The sequence below is a fragment of the Procambarus clarkii genome, chromosome 37 (assembly GCF_040958095.1).
Source record: "Procambarus clarkii isolate CNS0578487 chromosome 37, FALCON_Pclarkii_2.0, whole genome shotgun sequence".
NCBI classification, from domain to species: domain Eukaryota; kingdom Metazoa; phylum Arthropoda; class Malacostraca; order Decapoda; family Cambaridae; genus Procambarus; species Procambarus clarkii.
This window is the reverse complement of record NC_091186.1, coordinates 6,493,096-6,513,150: the sequence shown is the minus strand read 5'-3', so window position 1 is coordinate 6,513,150 and position 20,055 is coordinate 6,493,096. Positions and strand designations below refer to the sequence as shown.

The window sequence follows — 20,055 nt, the reverse complement described above, 5'->3', positions numbered from 1 at the left end:
GTTGGTGCCGAACCTGAAGCTCCAACACTCCCCTCTACTGGCATGGGGGTTGGTGCTGGACCTGTAGCTCCAGCCCCCCTCGACTGGCAGGCGTTGATGCTGGACCTACAGCTCCAGCCTCGCTCTACTGTCAGGGGGTTGGTGGACCTGTAGCCCCAGCCCCCCCCCCCTCTACTGGCAGGGGGTTGGTGCTGGACCTGTAGCTCTAGCCCCCCTCTAATGGCATGGGGTTGGCATTGGACCTGTAGCTGCAGCCTCTCTACTGGCAGGGGGTTGGTGCTGGACCTGTAGCTCCAGCTCCCCTCTACTGGCAGGGGGTTGGTGCTGGACCTGTAGCTCCAGCCCCCCCCCCCTCTATTGGCAAGTGGTTGGTGCTGGGCCTGTAGCTCCAACCCCCTCTACTGGCAGGTGGTTGATGCTGGACCTGTAGCTCCAGCCCCCCTCTACTGGCAGGGGGTTGGTGTTCGACCTGTAGCTCGAGCCTCCCTCTACTGGAAAGGGGTTGGTGCTGGACCTCTATCTCCAGCCCCTCCTCTAATGGCAGGGGGTTGGTGCTGGACATGTAGCTCCAGGCCCCTCTACTGGCAGGGGGTTGGTGCTGGACCTGTAGCTCCAGCCCCCCTCTACTGGAAAGGGGTTGGTGCTGGACCTGTAGCTCCATCCCCCCCTCAATTGGCAAGGGGTTGGTGCTGGGCCTGTAGCTCCAGCCCCCTTCTACTGGCAGGGGGGTTGGTGCTAGACCTGTAGATCCAGGCCCCCCTCAATTGGCAAGGGGTTGGTGCTGGGCCTGTAGCTCCAGCCCCCTTCTACTGGCAGGGGGGTTGTGCTAGACCTGTAGGTCCAGGCCCCCCTCTACTGGCACGGGGGGTTGGTGCTGGACCTGTAGCTCCTGCCCCCCTCTACTGTCAGGGGATTAGTGCTGAACCTGTAGCTCCAGGCCCCCTCTACTGGCAGGGGGTTGGTGCTGGACCTGTAGCTCCAGCCCCCCTCTACTTGCAGGGAGTTGGTGCTGGACCTGTAGCTCCAGCCCCCCTCTACTTGCAGGGAGTTGGTGCTGGACCTGTAGCTCCATCCCCCCCTCAATTGGCAGGGGGGTTGGTGCTGGACCTGTAACTCCAGCCCCCCTCTACTGGCAGGGGGTTGGACCTGTATCTCCAGCCCCCCTTTACTGGCAGGGGGTTCTTTCAGGACCAGTCGCTCCAGCCTCCCACTACTGGAAGGGGGTTGGTGCTGGACCTGTAGCTTCAGCCCCCCCTCTTCTCCCATGGGGTTGGTGCTAGACCTGTAGCTCCAGCCCCCCTCTACTGGCAGGGGGTTGGTGCTGGACCTGTATCTCCAGCCCCCCTCTACTTGCAGGGAATTGGTGCTGGACCTGTAGCTCCAGCCCCCCCTCAATTGGCAGGGGGGTTGGTGCTGGACCTGTAGCTCCAGCCCCCCCTCTACTGGCATGGGGGGTTGGTGCTAGACCTGTATCTCCTGCCCCCCTCTACTGTCAAGGGGCTCGTGCTGAACCTGAAGCTCCAACCCTCCCCTCTACTGGCAGGGGGTTGGTTCTGGACCTACAGCTCCAGCGCCTCCCTCTACTGGCAGGGGATTGGTGCTGGACCTGTAGCTCCAGCCCCCCTCTACTGGCAGGGGGTTGGTGCTGGACCTGTAGCTCCAGCCCCCCCCTCTACGGGCAGGGGGTTTGTGCTGAACCTGTAGCTCCAGCCCCCCTCTACTGGCAGGGGGTTGGTGCTGGACCTGTAGTTCCAGCCCCCCTCTACTGGCAGGGGGTTGGTGCTGGACCTGTAGCTCCAGTCCCCCTCTACTGGCAGGGTGTTGGTTCTGGACCTATAGCTCCAGCCCCCCCTTCTACTGGCAGGGGGTTGGTGCTGGACCTGTAGCTGCAGACCACCTCAACTGGCAAGGGGGTTGGTGCTGGACCTGTAGCTCCAGCCCCCCTCTACTGGCAGATGGGTAGGTGCTGGACCTGCAAATCCAGCTATCCCCCTACTGGCAGGGATGGGGTTGGTGCTGGATTTGTAGCTCCAGCCCCCCCCCCTCTACTGGCAGGGGGTTGGTGCTGGATCTGTAGCTCCAGCCCCCCTTTACTGGCAGGGGGTTGGTGCTAGACCTGTAGCTCCAACCCCCCTTTACTGGCAGGGGGTTGGTGCTAGACCTGTAGCTCCAACCCCCCCCCCCTCTCTAATGGCAGGGTGTTGGTACTGGACCTGTAGCTCCAGCCCCCCCCTAATGGCAGGGGGTTGGTGCTGGACCTGTAGTTCCAGCCCCCCCCCCTAATGGCAGGTGGTTGGTGCTGGACCTGTAGCTCCAGCCTCTTCATCTCCTGGCAGGGGGTAGGTGCTGGTCCTTTAGCTCCAGCCCCCCTCTACTGGCAGGGGGTTGGTGCTGGACCGGTAAATCCAGCCAACTTCTACTGGCAGAGGGTTGGTGCTGGACCTGTAGCTCCAGCCCCCCTCTACTGGCAGGTGATTAGTGCTGGACCTGTAGCTCCAGCCCCCCTCTACTGACAGGGGGTTGGTGCTGGACCTGTAGCTCCAGCCCCCCTCTACTGACAGGGGGTTGGTGCTGGACCTGTAGTCCCAGCCCCTTACTACTGGCAGAGGGTTGGTCCTGGACCTGTAGCTCCAGACCCCCTCTACTGGAAAAGGGTTGGTGCTGGACCTGTAGCTCCAGTCCCCTCTCTACTGGCAGGGGGTTGGTGCTGGACCTGCAGCTCCAGACCCCCTCTACTGGAAGGGGGTTGGTGCAGGACCTGTAGTTCCAGCCCCTCCTCTACTGGAAGGGGGTTGGTTCTGGACTTGTAGCTCCAGTCCATTCTACTGGCAGGGGGTTAGTCCTGCACCTGTAGCTCCAGCTCCCCCTCTACTGGCAAGGGGTTAGTGCTGGACCTGTAGCTCCAGCCCCCCTCTACTGGCAGGGAGTTCGTGCTTGACCTGCAGTTCCAGCCCCCCTCTACTGGCAAGGGGGGGGGGGTTACTGTTGGACCTGTAGCTCCAGCCTCCCCTCTATTGGCAGGTGGTCGGTGTTGGACCTGTAGCTCCAGCCCTCCTCTACTGGAAGGTGGTTGGTGCTAGACCTGTAGCTCCAGCCCCCCTCTACTGGCAGAGGGGTGGCGCTGGACCTGTAGCTCCAGCCCCTCTCTACTGGCAGAGGGTTGGTGCCGGACCTGTAGCTCGAGCCCCCCTTTACTGGCAGGGGGATGGTGCTGGACCTGTAGCTCCAGACCCCCCACCCCTCTACTGGCAGGTGATTGGTGCTGGACCTGTAGCTCCAGTCCACCTCTATTGGCAGGGGGTTGGTTGTGGACCTGGAGCTCCAGCCCCCCTCTACTGGCAGGGGGTTGGTGATGGACCTGTAGCTCCAGCCCCCCTCTACTGGCAGGGGGATGGTGCTGGACCTGTTGCTCCAGACCCCCCACCCCTCTACTGGCAGGTGATTGGTGCTGGACCTGTAGCTCCAGTCCACCTCTATTGGCAGGGGGTTGGTTGTGGACTTGTAGCTCCAGCCCCCCTCTACTGGCAGGGGGTTGGTGATGGACCTGTAGCTCCAGCCCCCCTCTACTGGCAGGGGGTTGGTGCTGGACCTGTACCTCCATCCTCCCTCTACTGGCAGGGGGTTGATGCTGTACCTGTAGCTCCAGCACCCCCTCTACTGGCAGGGGGTTGGTGCTGGACCTGTAGCTCCAGCCCCCCTCTACTGGCAGGGGTTGGTGCTGGACCTGTACCTCCATCCTCCCTCTACTGGCAGGGGGTTGATGCTGTACCTGTAACTCCAGCCCATCTACTGGCAGGAGGTTGGTGCTGGACCTGTAGCTCCAGCCCCCCTCTACTGGCGGGGGTTGGTGCTGGACCTGTACCTCCATCCTCCCTCTACTGGCAGGGGGTTGGTGCTTGACCAGTAGCTCCAGCCCCCCCTCTACTGGCAGGGGGTTGGTGCTGGACCTGTAACTCCAGCCCCCCTCTACTGGCAGGGGGTTGGTGCTGGACCTGTAACTCCAGCCCCCCTCTACTGCCAGGGGGTTGGTGTTAGACCTGTAGCTCCAGCCCCCCCTCTGCTGACAGGGGGTTGGTGATAGCCATATAGCTTCAGCCCCCCTTCTGCTGACAGGGGATTGGTGCTGGACCTGTAGCTCCAGCCCCCCCCCCTCAACTGGCAGAGGGGTTGGTGCTGGACCTGAAGCTCCAGCCCCCCCCTCTATTGGCAAGGGGTTGGTGCTGGGCCTGTAGCTCCAACCCCCTCTACTGGCAGGTGGTGATGCTGGACCTGTAGCTCGAGCCCCCCTCTACTGGCAGGGGGTTGGTGCTCGACCTGTAGCTCCAGCCCCCCTCTACTGTGAAGGGGTTGGTGCCAAACCTGAAGCTCCAACACTCCCCTCTACTGGCATGGGGGTTGGTGCTGGACCTGTAGCTCCAGCCCCCCTCTACTGGCAGGCGGTTGATGCTGGACCTACAGCTCCAGCCTCGCTCTACTGTCAGGGGGTTGGTGGACCTGTAGCTCCAGCCCCCCCCCCTCTACTGGCAGGGGGTTGGTGCTGGACCTGTAGCTCTAGCCCCCCTCTAATGGCATGGGGTTGGCGTTGGATCTGTAGCTGCAGCCCCTCTACTGGCAGGGGGTTGGAGCTGGACCTGTAGCTCCAGCTCCCCTCTACTGGCAGGGGGTTGGTGCTGGACCTGTAGCTCCAGCCCCCTCCCCTCTATTGGCAAGAGGTTGGTGCTGGGCCTGTAGCTCCAACCCCCTCTACTGGCAGGTGGTTGATGCTGGACCTGTAGCTCCAGCCCCCCTCTACTGGCAGGGGGTTGGTGATCGACCTGTAGCTCCAGCCTCCCTCTACTGGAAAGGGGTTGGTGCTGGACCTCTATCTCCAGCCCCTCCTCTAATGGCAGGGGGTTGGTGCTGGACATGTAGCTCCAGCCCCCTCTACTGGCAGGGGGTTGGTGCTGGACCTGTAGCTCCAGGCTCCCTCAACTGGCAAGGGGTTGGTGCTGGACCTTTAGCTCCAGCCCCTCCTCTAATGGCAGGGGGGTTGTTGCTGGACATGTAGCTCCAGCCCCCCCTCTACTGGAAAGGGGTTGGTGCTGGACTTGTAGCTCCATCCCCCCCTCAATTGGCAAGGGGTTGGTGCTGGGCCTGTAGCTCCAGCCCCCTTCTACTGGCAGGGGGTTGGTGCTAGACCTGTAGGTCCAGGCCCCCCTCAATTGGCAAGGGGTTGGTGCTGGGCCTGTAGCTCCAGCCCCCTTCTACTGGCAGGGGGGTTGTGCTACACCTGTAGGTCCAGGCCCCCCTCTACTGGCATGGGGGGTTGGTGCTGGACCTGTAGCTCCTGCCCCCCCTCTACTGTCAGGGGATTAGTGCTGAACCTGTAGCTCCAGGCCCCCTCTACTGGCAGGGGGTTGGTGCTGGACCTGTAACTCCAGCCCCCCTCTACTGGCAGGGGGTTGGACCTGTATCTCCAGCCCCCCTTTACTGGCAGGAGGTTCTTTCAGGACCAGTCTCTCCAGCCTCCCTCTACTGAAAGGGGGTTGGTGCTGGACCTGTAGCTTCAGCCCTCCCTCTACTCCCATGGGGTTGATGCTAGACCTGTAGCTCCAGCCCCCCTCTACTGGCAGGGGGTTGGTGCTGGACCTGTAGCTCCAGCCCCCCTCTACTTGCAGGGAGTTGGTGCTGGACCTGTAGCTCCAGCCCCCCCTCAATTGGCAGGGGCGTTGGTGCTGGACCTGTAACTCCAGCCCCCCTCTACTGGCAGGGGGTTGGACCTGTATCTCCAGCCCCCTTTACTGGCAGGGGGTTCATTCAGGACCAGTCGCTCCAGCCTCCCACTACTGGAAGGGGGTTGGTGCTGGACCTGTAGCTTCAGCCCCCCCTCTTCTCCCATGGGGTTGGTGCTAGACATGTAGCTCCAGCCCCCCTCTACTGGCAGGTAGTTGGTGCTGGACCTGTATCTCCAGCCCCCCTCTACTTGCAGGGAATTGGTGCTGGACCTGTAGCTCCAGCCCCCCTCAATTGGCAGGGGGGTTGGTGCTGGACCTGTAGCTCCATCCCCCCCTCTATTGGCAAGGGGTTGGTGCTGGGCCTGTAGCTCCAGCCCCCCCTCTACTGGCATGGGGGGTTGGTGCTAGACCTGTATCTCCTGCCCCCCTCTACTGTCAAGGGGCAGGTGCTGAACCTGAAGCTCCAACCCTTCCCTCTACTGGCAGGGGGTTGGTTCTGGACCTACAGCTCCAGCGCCTCCCTCTACTGGCAGGGGGTTAGGGCTGGACCAGTAGCTCCAGCCCCCCTCTACTGGCAGGGGGTTGGTGCTAGACCGGTATCTCCAGCCCCTCTACTGTCAAGGGGTTGGTGCTGGACCTGTTGCTCCAGCCCCACTCGACTGGCAGGAGGTTGGTGCTGGACCGCTGGACCTGTAGCTCCAGCCCCACTCTACTGGCAAGGTGGATGGTGCTGGACCTGTAGCCCCAGCCCCTTTCTATTGGCAGGGGGTTGGTGCTGGACCTGTAGCTCCAGACCCCCTCTACTGGCAGGGGGTTGGTGCTGGACCTGTAGCTCCAGCCCACCTCTACTGGCAGGGGGCTGGTGCTGCGACCTGTAGCCCCAGCCCCTCTCTACTGGCAGGGGGTTGGTTCTGGACCTGTAGCTCCAGCTCACCTCTACTGGCAGGGGGCTGGTGCTGAACCTGAAGCTCCAGCCCCCCTCCACTGGCATGGGGTTGGTTCTGGACCTGTAGCTTTAGCCCACCTCTACTGCATGTCAAGGATTTGGGAATGATGATGTCCGACGATGTAACGTTTAGGGAGCATAACCAAGCAAATAACGCGTCAGCCAGAAAAATGATCGGATGGATTACGAGAACTTTCAAATCCAGGGATCCCATCACAATGGTTGTAGTCTTCAAGTCACTTGTGTTGTCCCGTCTCGAGTACTGTTCAGTACTCAGTCCCCCCTTTAGAGCAGGAGAGATTGCTGAAATAGAGGGAATACTGAGAACATATACGGCACGCATAGACGAGATAAAACACCTAAATTATTGGGATCGTATCAAAGCTCTCCAAATGTACTCTCTAGAAAGGAGACGAGAGAGATACCAAATAATATACACATTGAAAATACTGGAGGGTCAGGTCCGTAATGTACACAGTAAAGTAACAACGTACTGGAGTGAACGATATGGAAGAAAATGCAAGATTGAACCCGTGAAGAACAGAGGTGCCATAGGCACAATCAGAGAGCACTGTATAAACATCAGAGGTCAGCGCTTGTTCAACGTCCTCCCAGCGACTATAAGAAATATTGCCGGAACAACCATGGACATCTTCAAGAGAAAACTGGACGGTTTACTAAGAGAAGTTCCGGATCAGCCGGGCTGTGGTGGGTATGTGACCTTGCAGGCCGCTCCAAGCAACAGCCTGGTGAACCAGACTCTCACAAGTCGAGCCTGGCCTCGGGCCGGGCTTGGGGAGTAGAAGTTCTCCCAGAACCCCATCAACCAGGTACTGGCAGGGGGTTGGTGATGGACCTATAGCTCCAGTCCCCCCCCCCCTCTACTGGCAGGGGGTTGATGCTGGACCTGTTGCTCCAGCCCCTTCTCTATTGGCAGACTGTTGGTGTTGGACCTGTAGCTCCGGCCCCTCTACTGGCAGGGGGGGTTGGTGGTGGACCAGTAGCTCCAGCCCCCCTCTACTGGTAGGGGGTTTGTGCTGGACCTGTAGCTCCAGCCCCTCTCTACTGGCCGGAGGGGGGGGGGGTTGGTGCTGGACCTGTAGCTCCAGCCCTCGTCTACTGGCAGGGGGGGTTGGTGCTGGACCTGTAGCTCCAGCCTCCCCTCCACTGGCAGGGGGTTGGTGCTGAACCTGTAGCTCCAGCCCTCATTCTACTGGCAGGGGGTTGGTGCTGGACCTGTAGCTCTGGCCCACCATCTACTGGCAGGGGGTTGATGCTGGACCTGTAGCTCCAGCCCCCCTTCAACTGGCAGGGGGTTGGTGCTGGACCTGTAGCTCCAGCCCCCCCTCTACTGGCAGGGGGTTGGTGCTGGACCTGTAGCTTCAGCCCCCCTCTACTGGCAGGGGGGTTGATGCTGGACCTGTAGCTCCAGCCCCCCTCTACTGGCAGGGGGTTGGCCCTGTAGCTCCAGCCCCCTCTACTGGCAGGGGGTTGGTGCTGGACCTGTAGTTCCAGCCCCCCTCTACTGGCAGATGGGGTGGTGCTGGACCTGTAGCTCTAGCCCCCTCTACTGGCAGGGGGCTGGTGCTGGACCTGTAGCTCCAGCCCTCACCCTCTACTAGCAGGGTGTTAATGCTGGACCTGTAGCTCTAGCCCCCTCCACTGGCAGGGGAATGGTGCTGGACCTGTAGCTCCAGCCCCCCCTCTACTGGCAAGGAGTTGGTGCTGAACCTGTAGCTCCATCCCTCCTCTGATGCCAAGGGGTTGGTGCTGGACCTGTAGCTCCAGCCCCCTCTACCGGCGGGGGGTTGGTGCTGGACTTGTAGCTCCAGCCCCCCTCTACTGGAAGGGGGTTGGTGCTAGACCTGTAGCTCCAGTTCCCACTCTACTGGCAGGGGGTTGGTGATGAACTTGTAGCTCCAGCCCTCCTATACTGGCAGGGGGTTGGTGCTGGACCTGTACCTCCAGCCCTCTTCTACTGGCCGGGGGTTGGTGCTGGACCTGTACGTCCAGCCCCCCCCCCCCTCTACTGGCAGGGGGTTGGTGCTGGACCTGTAGCTCCAGCCCCCCCTCTACTGGCAGGGTGTTGGTGCTGGACCTGTAGTTCCTGCCCTCTTCTACTGGCAGGGGGTTGGTGGTGGACCTGTAGCTCCAGCCACCCCCTCTACCGTCAGTGGGGTTGGTGCTGGACCTGTAGCTCCAGCCCCTCCCCTACAGGCAGGAGGTTGGTGCTGGACCTATAGCTCCATCCCTCCTCTAATGCCAATGGGTTTGTGATGGACCTGTAGCTCCATCCACCCTCTACTGGCAAGAGGTTGGTGCTGGACCTGTAGCTCCAGCCTCCCCTCCACTGGCAGGGGGTTGGTACCTGGTTGACACCTGGTTGATAGGGTTCTGGGAGTTCTTCTACTCCCCAAGCCCGGCCCGAGGCCAGGCTCGACTTGTGAGAGTCTTGTCCACCAGGCTGTTGCTTGGAGCGGCCTGCAAGGTCACATACCCACCACAGCCCGGCTGATCCGGAATTTCTCTTAAAAAGTTTTCATCCAGTTTTCTCTTGAAGATGTCCACGGTTGTTCCGACAATATTTCTTATAGTCGCTTGGAGGACGTTGAACAACCACGGACCTCTGATGTTTATACAGTGTTCTCTGATTGTGCCTATGGCACCTCTGCTCTTCACTGGTTCAATCTTGCATTTTCTTCCATATCGTTCACTCCAGTACGTTGTTATTTTATTGTGTAGATTTGGGACCTGACCCTCCAGTATTTTCCATGTGTATATTATTTGGTATCTCTCTCATCTCCTTTCTAGAGAGTACATTTGGAGAGCTTTGAGATGATCTCAATAATTTAGGTGTTTTATCTCATCTATGCATGCCGTATATGTTCTTTGTATTCCCTCTATTTCAGCAATCTCTCCTGCTCTGAAGGGGGAAGTGAGTACTGAGCAGTACTCGAGACGGGACAACACAAATGACTTGAAGAGTACAACCATTGTGATGGGATCCCTGGATTTGAAAGTTCTCGTAATCCATCCGATCATTTTTCTGGCTGACGCGATATTTGCTTGGTTATGCTCCCTAAACGTTAGATCGTCGGACATCATTATTCCCAAATCGTTGACATGCTGTTTTTCTACTATGGGAAGATTCGATTGTGTTTTGTACCCTGTATTATGTTTCAGATCCTCATTTTTGCCGTACCTGAGTACCTGAAATTTATCACTGTTAAACATCATGTTATTTTCTGCTGCCCAATGGAAAACGTTGTTGACATCTGCTTGTAGTTTTTCAATGTCTTCAGCAGAGGTAATTTTCATGCTGATTTTTGTGTCATCTGCAAAGGACGACACGAAGCTGTGACGTGTATTTTTGTCTATATCAGATATGAGAATAAGGAACAGTAGCGGTGCAAGGACTGTACCTTGAGGTACAGAGCTTTTAACATCGCTTGTACTCGATTTTATCTGATTGACTGTTACTCTTTGTGTTCTGTTCGACAGGAAATTGAGTATCCAGCGTCCTACTTTTCCAGTTATTCCCATTGACCTCATTTTGTGAGCTATCACCCCATGGTCACATTTGTCGAACGCCTTTGCAAAGTCTGTGTATACAACATCTGCATTTTGCTTTTCTTCTAGGTCTTCTGTGATTTTGTCATAGTGGTTGAGTAACTGTGACAGACAGGATCTTCCCGCTCTAAATCCATGTTGTCCTGGATTGTGCAAATTCATTGTTTTCCAAAAAACTAGAAATTTGATTCCTAATCACTCTTTCAAACACTTTTATTATGTGTGATGTTAGTGCAACTGGCCTATAATTTTTTGCCAAGGCTGTACTCCCCCCCTTGTGCAACGGAGCTATATCTGCAGATTTAAGTGCTGCTGGTATGTCTCCTGTATCCAGGCTCTTTCTCCATATTACGCTGAGTGCTCTCGCTACTGGTACTTTACATTTCTTTATGAATATTGAATTCCAAGAGTCAGGCCCAGGAGCTGAGTGCATAGGCATATTGTCAATTTCTCTTTCAAAGTCTTTCGAGTTTGTGGTAATATCCGTTATATTATTTGCAGCTTGAATGTCATTCATAAAGAAGCTGTCTGGGTCATCAACTTTCATGTTGTTTATTGGTGTGCTAAACATAGCCTCATACTGGCTTCTTAGAATTTCACTAATCTCTTTGTTGTCCTCTGTGTACGTACCTTCATTTGTAATTAACGGTCCAATACTGGTCGAGGTTTTGGATTTTGATTTTGTGTATGTGAAAAAATATTTCGGATTTTTTCTTATCTCTTGTATAGCTTTCTGTTCCAATTCCATTTCCTCAGACTCATATGATCGCTTCAACGTTTGTTCTATTTCTTTGATCTCCCTGCTTAAGCTTGTTTTCCTTGCTTGTGATAGTTGTGTCTGTTGAAGCATTTCCGTTATTTTTCTCCTTCTCCTGTACAGTCGTCTGCGTTCTCTTTCTAGAGTGGTCCTCTTTCTGCCCCTCCTCATAGGCACGTGCTTCAAGCAGACCTTGTAAGCTTCAGCTGTCAGTTGAGCTATTCCCTGTGTGGAAGTTTTGTCGCTTAAGACCGTCTCCCATTGAATGGTTGCAAGGTCTACATTTATTTTTTCCCAGTCAATCCTCTTATTGTTGAAATTGAATTGATTGAATATTCCTTCTCGCTTGTTGGGTCTCTTAGACCTACTACCATTATTTATGCTAGTTCGCACTTCAATGAGCTTATGGTCTGAGTATGAAGTATCTGAGATTGTTATGTCTCTGATTAGTTCATCATTGTTTGTGAATAACAAGTCTAGTGTGTTTTCGTTCCTAGTTGGTTCTGTAATCTGTTGATTGAGCGAGAATTTGTCACAGAATCTCAAAAGTTCTCTGACTTGTGGTTAGTTATTTCCCGGGTCATTCCCTGCTATGATATTTGTGTTTGCCATTCTCCATCTTAGACTCGGTAAATTGAAATCTCCGAGGAAGATAATATCTGGAGCTGGGTTTGCTAGGTAATCAAGTATGTTCTCTATCTATTGGTGCTGGACCTGTAGCTCCAGCCCCCCCACCACTGGCAGGGGGTTGGTGCTGGACCTATAGCTCCAGCCCCCCCTCTACTGGCAGGGGGTTGGTGCTGGACCTGTAGCTCCAGACCTCACCCTCTACTGGCAGGGTGTTAGTGCTGGACCTGTAGCTCCAGCCCCCCCCACCACTGGCAGGAGGTTGGTGCTGGACATGTAGCCCCAGCACCCCACCACTGGCAGGGGGTTGGTGCTGGACCTGTAGCTCCAGCTCCCCCTCTACTGGCAGGCGGGTTGGTGCTGGACCTGTAGCTCCAGCCTCCCTCTACTGGCAGGAGGTTGGTGCTGGACCTGTAGCTCCAGCCCCCTCTACTGGCAGGGGGGTGGTGCTGGGCCTGTAGCACTAGCCCCCCTCTACTGGCAGGGTGTTAGTGCTGAACCTGTAGCTCTATCCCCCTCCACTGGCAGGGAGTTGGTGCTGGACCTGTAACTCCAGCCTCCCTCTACTGGCAGGGGGTTGGTGCTGGACCTGTAGCTCCAGCCCTCACCCTCTACTGGCAGGTGGTTTGTGCTGGACCTGTAGCTTCAGCCCCCCTCTACTGGCAGAGGGTTGGTGCTGCACCTGATGCTTCAGCACCACCCTTCTACTGGCAGGGGGTTGGTGCTGGACCTGAAGCTCCAGCCCCCCCCCCCCTCTACTGGCAGGGGGTTGGTGCTGGACCTGTAGCTCCAGCCCCTTTCGACTGGCAGGGGGTTGGTCCTGTAGCTCCAGCCCCCTCTACTGGCAGGGGGTTGGTGCTGGACCTGTAGCTCCAACCCCCTCTACTGGCAAAGAGTTGGTGCTGGACCTGTAGCTCCATCCCTCCTCTAATGCCAAGGGGTTGGTGCTGGAAATGTAGCTCCAGCCCCCTCTACTGGCAGGGGGTTGGTGCTGGACATGTAGGTCCAGGCCCCCCTCTACTGGCAGGGGGTTGGTGATGGACTTGTAGCTACAGCCCCCCCCCCTCTACTGGCAGGGGTTGGTGCTGGACCTGTAGCTCCAGCCCTTCTATACTGGCAGGGGGTTGGTGCTGGACCTGTAACTCCAGCCCCCTTCTACTGGCAGGAGGATGGTGCTGGACCTGTAGCTCCAGCCCTCTTCTACTGGCAGGGGGTTGGTGCTGGACCTGTACGTCCAACCCCCTCTCTATTGGCAGGGGGTTGGTGCTGGACCTGTACTTCCAGCCCTCCCTCTACTGCCAGGGGGGTTGGTGCTGGACCTGTAGCTCCAGCTCCATCTAATGGCAGGGGGTTGGTGCTGGACTTGTAGCTCCAGTCTCCCTCTACTGGCAGGGGGTTGGTGCTGGACCTGTAGCTCCAGCACCCTCTACTGGCAGAGGGTTTATGCTGGACCTGTAGCTCCAGCCCTCTTCTACTGGCAGGGGGTTGGTGCTGGACCTGTAGCTCCAACCCCCCCTCTACTGGCAGGGGGGTTGGTGCTGGACCTGTAGCTTTAGCCCCCCTCTACTGGCAAGGAGTTGGTGCTGGACCTATAGCTCCATCCCTCCTCTAATGCCAAGGGGTTTGTGATGGATCTGTAGCTCCATCCACCCTCTATTGGCAGGGGGTTGGTGTTGGACCTGTAGATCCAGCTTCCCTCAACTGGCAGGGGGTTGGTGCTGGACCTGTAACTCCAGCCGCCCTCTACTGGCAGGGAGTTTGTGCTGGACCTGTAGCTTCAGCCCCCCTCTACTGGCAGCAGGTTGGTGCTGGACCTGTAACTCCAGCCGCCCTCTACTGCCAGGAATTTGGTGCTGGACCTGTAGCTCCAGCCCACCGCTACTGGCAGGGGGTTGGTGTTGGACCTGTAGCTCCAGCCCCCCTCTACTGGCAGGGGGTTGGTGTTGGACCTGTAGCTCCAGCCCCCCTCTACTGGCAGAGGGTTGGTGCTGGACCTGTAGCTCCAGCCCATCTCTACTGGCAGGGGGGTTGGTGCTGGACCTGTAGCTCCAGCCCCCCTCTACTGGCAGGGGGTTGGTGCTGGACCTGTAGCTCCAGCCCCTCTCTACTGGCTGGGGGGGAGGGGTTGGTGCTGGACCTGTAGCTCCAGCTCCCCCTTCTACTGGCAGGGGGTTGGTGCTGGATTTGTTGCTCCAGTCCCCCCTCTACTAGCAGGGGGTTGGTGCTGGACCTGTAGCTCCAGCCACTTCTACGGGCAGGGGGTTGGTGCTGGACTTGTAGCTTCAGCCTCCCTCTACTGGCAGGGGGTTGGTGCTGGACCTGTAGCTCCAGCCCCCTTCTACTGGCAGGGGGTTGGGGCTGGACCTGTAGCTCCAGCCCTCCCTCTACTGGAAGGGGATTGGTCCTGGACCTGTAGCTCCAGCCTCCCCTCTACTGGCAGGGGTTTGGTGCTGGACCTTTAGCTTCAGCCCTGCCTCTACTGCCAGGGGGTTGGTGCTGAACCTGTAGCTCCAGCCCCCCCCCCTCTACTGGCAGGGGGATGGTGCTGGACCTGTAGCTCCAGCCCCCTTCTACTGGCAGGAAGTTGGTGCTGGACCTGTAGCTCCAACCCCCCCCCCTGTAATGGCAAGGGGTTGGTTCTGGACCTGAAGCTCCAGCGCACCACTACTGGCAGGGGGTTGATTCTGGACCTGTACCTCCAGCCCCACCCATCTAGTGGCAGGGGGGTTGGCGTTGGACTTATAGCTCCAGACCCCATCTACGGGCAGGGGGTTGGTGCTGGACCTGAAGCTCCAGCCCTCCTCTACTAGCAGGGGGATGGTGCTGGACCTGTAGCTCCAGCCCCACCCCCCTCTACTGGCTGAGGGTTGGTTCTGGACCTGTAGCTCCAGCCCACCTCTACTGGCAGGGGGATGGTGCAGGACCTGTAGGTCCAACCCCCTCTACTGGCAGGGGGTTGGTGCTGGACTAGTAGCTGCAGACCCCTTCTACTGGCAGGGGGTTGGTGGTGGATCGCTGGACCTGTAGCTCCAGCCCCACTCTACTGGCAGGGTGGAGGGTGCTGGACCTGTAGCCCCAGCCCCTTTCTATTGGCAGGGGGGTTGGTGCTGGACCTGTAGCTCCAGCCCCCCTCTACTGGCAGGAGGTTGGTGCTGGACATGTAGCTCCAGCCCCCCCCCCTACTAGCAGGGGGCTGGTGATGCGACCTGTAGCTCCAGCCCCTCTCTACTAGCAGGGGGTTGGTGCTGGACCTGTAGCTCCAGCTCATCTCTACTGGCAGGGGGCTGGTGCTGGACCTGAAGCTCCAGCCACCCCCTCCCCTCTACTGGCAGGGGGCTGGTGCTGGACCTGTAGCTCCAGCCTCCCATCTACTGGCTGTGGAGGTTGGTGCTGGACCTGTAGCTCCACCCCCCCCCCCTCTACTGGCAGGAGGTTGGTGCTGGACCTGTAGCCCCAGCCCTCTCTACTCAAGGGGTTGGTTCTGAACCTGTAGCTCTGGCCCCCCTCTACTGGCAGGGGGTTGGTGCTGGACCTGTACCTTCAGCCCCCTCTACTCAGGGGGTTGGTTCTGGACCTGTAGCTCTAGCCCCCCTCTACTGGCAGGGGGTTGGTGCTGGACCTGTAGCTCCAGCCTCACTCTACTCGCAGGGGGAGGGATGGTGCTGGACCTGTAGCCCCAGCCCCCCCTCTCCTGGCAAGGGGTTGGTGCTGTACCTGTAGCTTCAGCGCCCCCTCTCCTGACAGGGGGATGGTGCTGGACCTGTAGTTCCAGCCCACCTCAAGTGCCAGGAATTTGGTACTAGACCTGTAGCGCCAGCCCCCTTCCCCCTCTACTGGCAGGGGGTTGGTTCTGGACCTGTAGCTCCAGCCCCCCTTTACTGGCTGGGGGGGTTGGTGCTGGACCTGTAGTTCCAGTCCCCTCTCCTGGAATTCGGGATTGGTGCTGGACCTGTAACTCAAGCCCCTTTCTACTGGCAGGGGGTTGGTGCTGGACCTATAGCTCCAGCCCTCCCCCCCCCCCTCTACTGGCAGGGGGGGGATGGTGCTGGATCTGTAGCCCCAGCCCCTTTCTACTGGCTGAGGTTTGGTGCTGGACCTGTAGCTCCAGCCTCCCCTCTCTTGGCAGGGGGTTGGTGCTGGACCTGGAGCTACAGCCCCCCCTCTAATGGTAGGGGCTTGGTCCTGGACCTGTAGCTCTAGCCCCCCCCCCCTTCTACTGGCAGGGGGTTGATTCTGGACCTGTAGCTCCAGCCCACCACTATACTGGCAGGGGGTTGGTGTGGGAAATGTAGCTCCAGCCCCCTCCTCTACTGGCAGGAGGTTGGTGCTAGACCTGTACCTTCAGCCCCCCTCTACTGGCAGGGGGTTGGTTCTGGACCTGTAGCTCCAGCCCACCTCTACTTGCAGGGGGCTGGTGCTGGACCTAAAGCTCCAGCCCCTCTCTACTGGCAGGGGGTTGGTTCTGGATCTGTAGCTTTAGCCCACCTCTACTGCATGTCAAGGATTTGGGAATAATGATGTCTGACGATGTAACGTTTAGGGAGCATAACCAAGCAAATATCGCATCAGCCAGAAAAATGATTGGATGGATTACGAGAACTTTCAAATCCAGGGATCCCATCACAATGGTTGTACTCTTCAAGTCACTTGTGTTGTTCCGTTTCGAGTACTGTTCAGTACTCAGTCCCCCCGTTTAGAGCAGGAGAGATTGCTGAAATAGAGGGAATACTGAGAACATATACGGCACGCATACACGAGATAAAACACCTAAATTATTGGGATCGTCTCAAAGCTCTTTAAATGTACTCTCTAGAAAGGAGACGAGAGAGATACCAAATAATATACACATTGAAAATACTGAAGGGTCAGGTCCAAAATGTACACAGTAAAATAACAACGTACTGGAGTGAACGATATAGAAGAAAATGCATGATTGAACCAGTGAAGAGCAGGGGTGCCATAGGCACAGAGAGCACTGTATAAACATCAGAGGTCAGCGCTTGTTCAACGTCCTCCCAGGGACAATAAGAAATATTGCCGGAACAACCGTGGACATCTTCAAGAGAAAACTGGACGGTTTTCTAAGAGAAGTTCCGGATCAGCCGGGCTGTGGTGGGTATGTGGCCCTGCGGGCCGCTCCAAGCAACAGCCTGGTGGACCAGACTCTCACAAGTCGAGCCTGGCCTTGGGCCGGGCTTGGGGAGTAGAAGAACTCCCAAAACTCCATCAACCAGGTACTGGCAAGGGGGTGGTGCTGGACCGCTGGACCTGTAGCTCCAGCCTCACTCTACTTGCAGGGGGTTGGTGCTGGACCTGTAGCTTCAGCCCCCCTCTACTGGCAGGAGGTTGGTGCTGGACCTGTAGCTTCAGCCCCACTTACTGGCAGGGGGGTTGGTGCTGGACCTGTAGCTTCAGCCCCCACCTACTGGCAGGAGGGTTGGTACTGGTCCTGTAGCTCCAGCCACCCTCTACTGGCAGGGGGGTTGGTGCTGGACCTGTAGCTTCAGCCCCCACCTACTGGCAGGAGGGTTGGTGCTGGACCTGTATCTCCAGCCCCCCCTCTACTGGCAGGGAAGTTTATGCTGGCATTGTCTGGGCGTTTGTTGGCAGTTCTAATGCTTCAGTCTCTTCGAACCCAGCAGTGGTCTGTTTTGGTTCACTGTCTTCCTGAATGCTTTCCCGGTTGGTTGGTGTAGTGTCACCCGCTCTCTGTGCCTCTGTGAGGGGAGCCAGGATCCCGGGTTCAATAGAGGATCACAGGTTCAATCACCATGCAGGACAGAAATGGTTCACATGCTTCCTTTCACCTGTTAGGTCTGTTCACCTACCAGTAAATATTTATCCCAGGGGTAGGAAACTATTGTAAATTATAAGTCAAGGAAAGTCAGTAGTTGACCTTGGGGAACCTCGATAAACCTAAGAACAGGCTTCCTCTCCACAAAATGCAACTCAATATCTTGTGATATGACCTATGAGAGAAAATAAAAAACTTACTGTTAACTGCTTCTGGGGGATCTGTCCAGTGATTTCTTGAACTTTATTCATGATGCTGGAGGCTGAGTCTCCCAGGTGTATGGGGTCAGCTGTGGCACCTGTCTCTGTGGTCGTCATCTCCAGGGCCTCCCTGATGGTCTCCTGCACCTGCCATTACCAACACAAACATTAATGGTGGAGGCTGAGTCTCCCAGGTGTACGGGGTCAGCTGTGGCACCTGTCTCTGTGGTCATCATCTCCAGGGCCTCCCTGATGGTCTCCTGCACCTGTCATTACCAACACAAACATTATTGGTGGAGGCTGAGTCTCCCAGGTGTACAGGGTCAGCTGTGGCACCTGTCTCTGTGGTCATCATCTCCAGGGCCTCCCTGATGGTCTCCTGCACCTGCCATTACCAACACAAACATTAATGTGGAACCTGGACTATAATGAAGCATCAGGGTCTGAGTAAAGTACTGGACTATAATGAAGCATCAGGCTCTGAGTAAAGTGACAGGACTATAATGAGGCATCAGGCTCTGAGTAAAGTAACTGGACTATAATGAAGCATCAGGCACTGAGTAAAGTAACTGGACTATAATGAAGCATCAGGCTCTCAGTAAAGTAACTGGACTATAATGAACCATCAGGCTCTGAGTAAAGTAACTGGACTATAATGAACCATCAGGCTCTGAGTAAAGTAACTGGACTATAATGAAGCATTAGGCTCTGAATAAAGTAACTGGACTATAATGAAGCATCAGGCTCTGAGTAAAGTAACTGGACTATAATGAAGCATCAGGCTCTGATGTTTCGGTCCGTCCTGGACCATTCTCAAGTCGATCGACTTGAGAATGGTCCAGGATGGACCGAAACGTCGTCGTCCCTTCAACTTCTAGTGTGTGGTCTGGTCAACATACTTCAGCCACGTTATTGTGACTCATCGCCTGCATCAGGCTCTGAGTAGAGTAACTGGACTATAATGAAGCATCAGGCACTGAGTAAAGTAACTGGACTATAATGAACCATCAGGCTCTGAATAAAGTAACTGGACTATAATGAAGCATCAGGCTCTTAGTAAAGCAACTGGACTATAATGAAGCATCAGGCTCTGAGTAAAATAATTTCACAATATAAGTAATGGTGTTTCTCTACACTGACCACAGTGTAGAGAAACACCAAGATGACAGTTGACTTTATTAATACAAATGTTTCCTATATATAAAGTCAACTCTTATCTTGATGTGTCTCCATGTCAAAAGTATTTATATAGAGGCAATACTACACTCAGTTGTGTGAGAACAATGTGACCTTCGGTAGTGTACCTTCACTGAGGTGTGGACAGTCTTGACATCTGGGAAGAGTTCCTGGCACTTCCGGAGCCAATCTTCTATCTTCATGCTGCACCCATCAGCTGTGTCTATGGTTGTGCCAACCTCCTGTGGAGTGTTGAGTGTGCCGAGGCTCCCCAACATGGCCTGCAGCTGAGTCTTCCCTTCCTCTCCTTGTGTTGTCATATCCACCACACTGGTATCCTCCAGTTCCAAGAGTTTCATTGCTGACTTATTCTGCTCTACCAGAGCATAGAGTCTGTCCTGGAGCTGGAGGTGATGAGTCTTCCAGTCCCCCAGCTGCCCCCGGTACTCCCCCAGCTGGGACAGTACCTCTTCACAGCTAATAATGAGGCGGCTGATGCTGCTCATCTGCTCCTGCACCATGGAGCGTAATGTCTTACTGATGCCTTTGGCAGGACCTTCATAAGGTTTTGCTGGCACTACTTCCTCAGTTGTTAGCTGGATATTTTTGAGTTTCCTAACTAAAGCCTCCACAGCATAGTTAATTGGGAACTGAGTAGAGGCTGTGGCAGCGTGCTCGGCACGGCAGCTGGGGCAGGTCAGCTGACCATTCTTGATAGCATTGTCAATACACTGGGAGCAGAATGTGTGGCCACATGGCAGTGTGCGAGGTCGTAGCCGATTTTCGGCATAATCGTTAAAACACACTGAACATTCCTCTGGCTTGTTATCCTGTGGAAAAGAATATTTAGTTTGCTAGATGTATTTACAACTAAAACTAATATTACAGTACTTTATTTACTAATACAAATTACATAATATTGTTATACATTCTTTGCATTAACTATTTCAGAGCAGGGTTAATATTACTGACAGATTAACACATTCACAGCAAGGCCAATATTTTTTATAAACATATCCTGGAGTATGGGATAATATATTTGGTAACATATTGCAGCAGCAGGGCTGTTTGTAAGCCATACCTGAGAGTACAGATTAACAAAACCCGTCCTTACTTTATTATGAATAATGGAAGGAAATGTATGTATCGTATGTGATAATGGGGGAAGGATCAAGTATTCTTAGTCTAAGTTGGACAATAGGTGCACTGTGGGTTACATCTTAACACATGGGTTTTATTGAACAACTCTGGATTATTTTACACTTACTATG

At 55.9% G+C, this 20,055-nt stretch overlaps 1 protein-coding gene across 1 annotated transcript in view; it reads right to left on the bottom strand.

Annotated features, from left to right (window-relative positions):
- LOC138349611 (uncharacterized) overlaps positions 1–20,055 on the bottom strand; it is a 124,725-nt gene that overhangs the window by 10,862 nt on the left and 93,808 nt on the right. Inside the window, exons 3-4 of the mRNA XM_069337037.1 lie at positions 18,913–19,614; positions 17,609–17,755 (exon numbers count right to left, since the gene is read on the bottom strand). Of these exons, the coding sequence (XP_069193138.1) occupies positions 17,609–17,755; positions 18,913–19,614 (849 nt within the window). The remainder of the gene's footprint in view (positions 1–17,608; positions 17,756–18,912; positions 19,615–20,055) is intronic.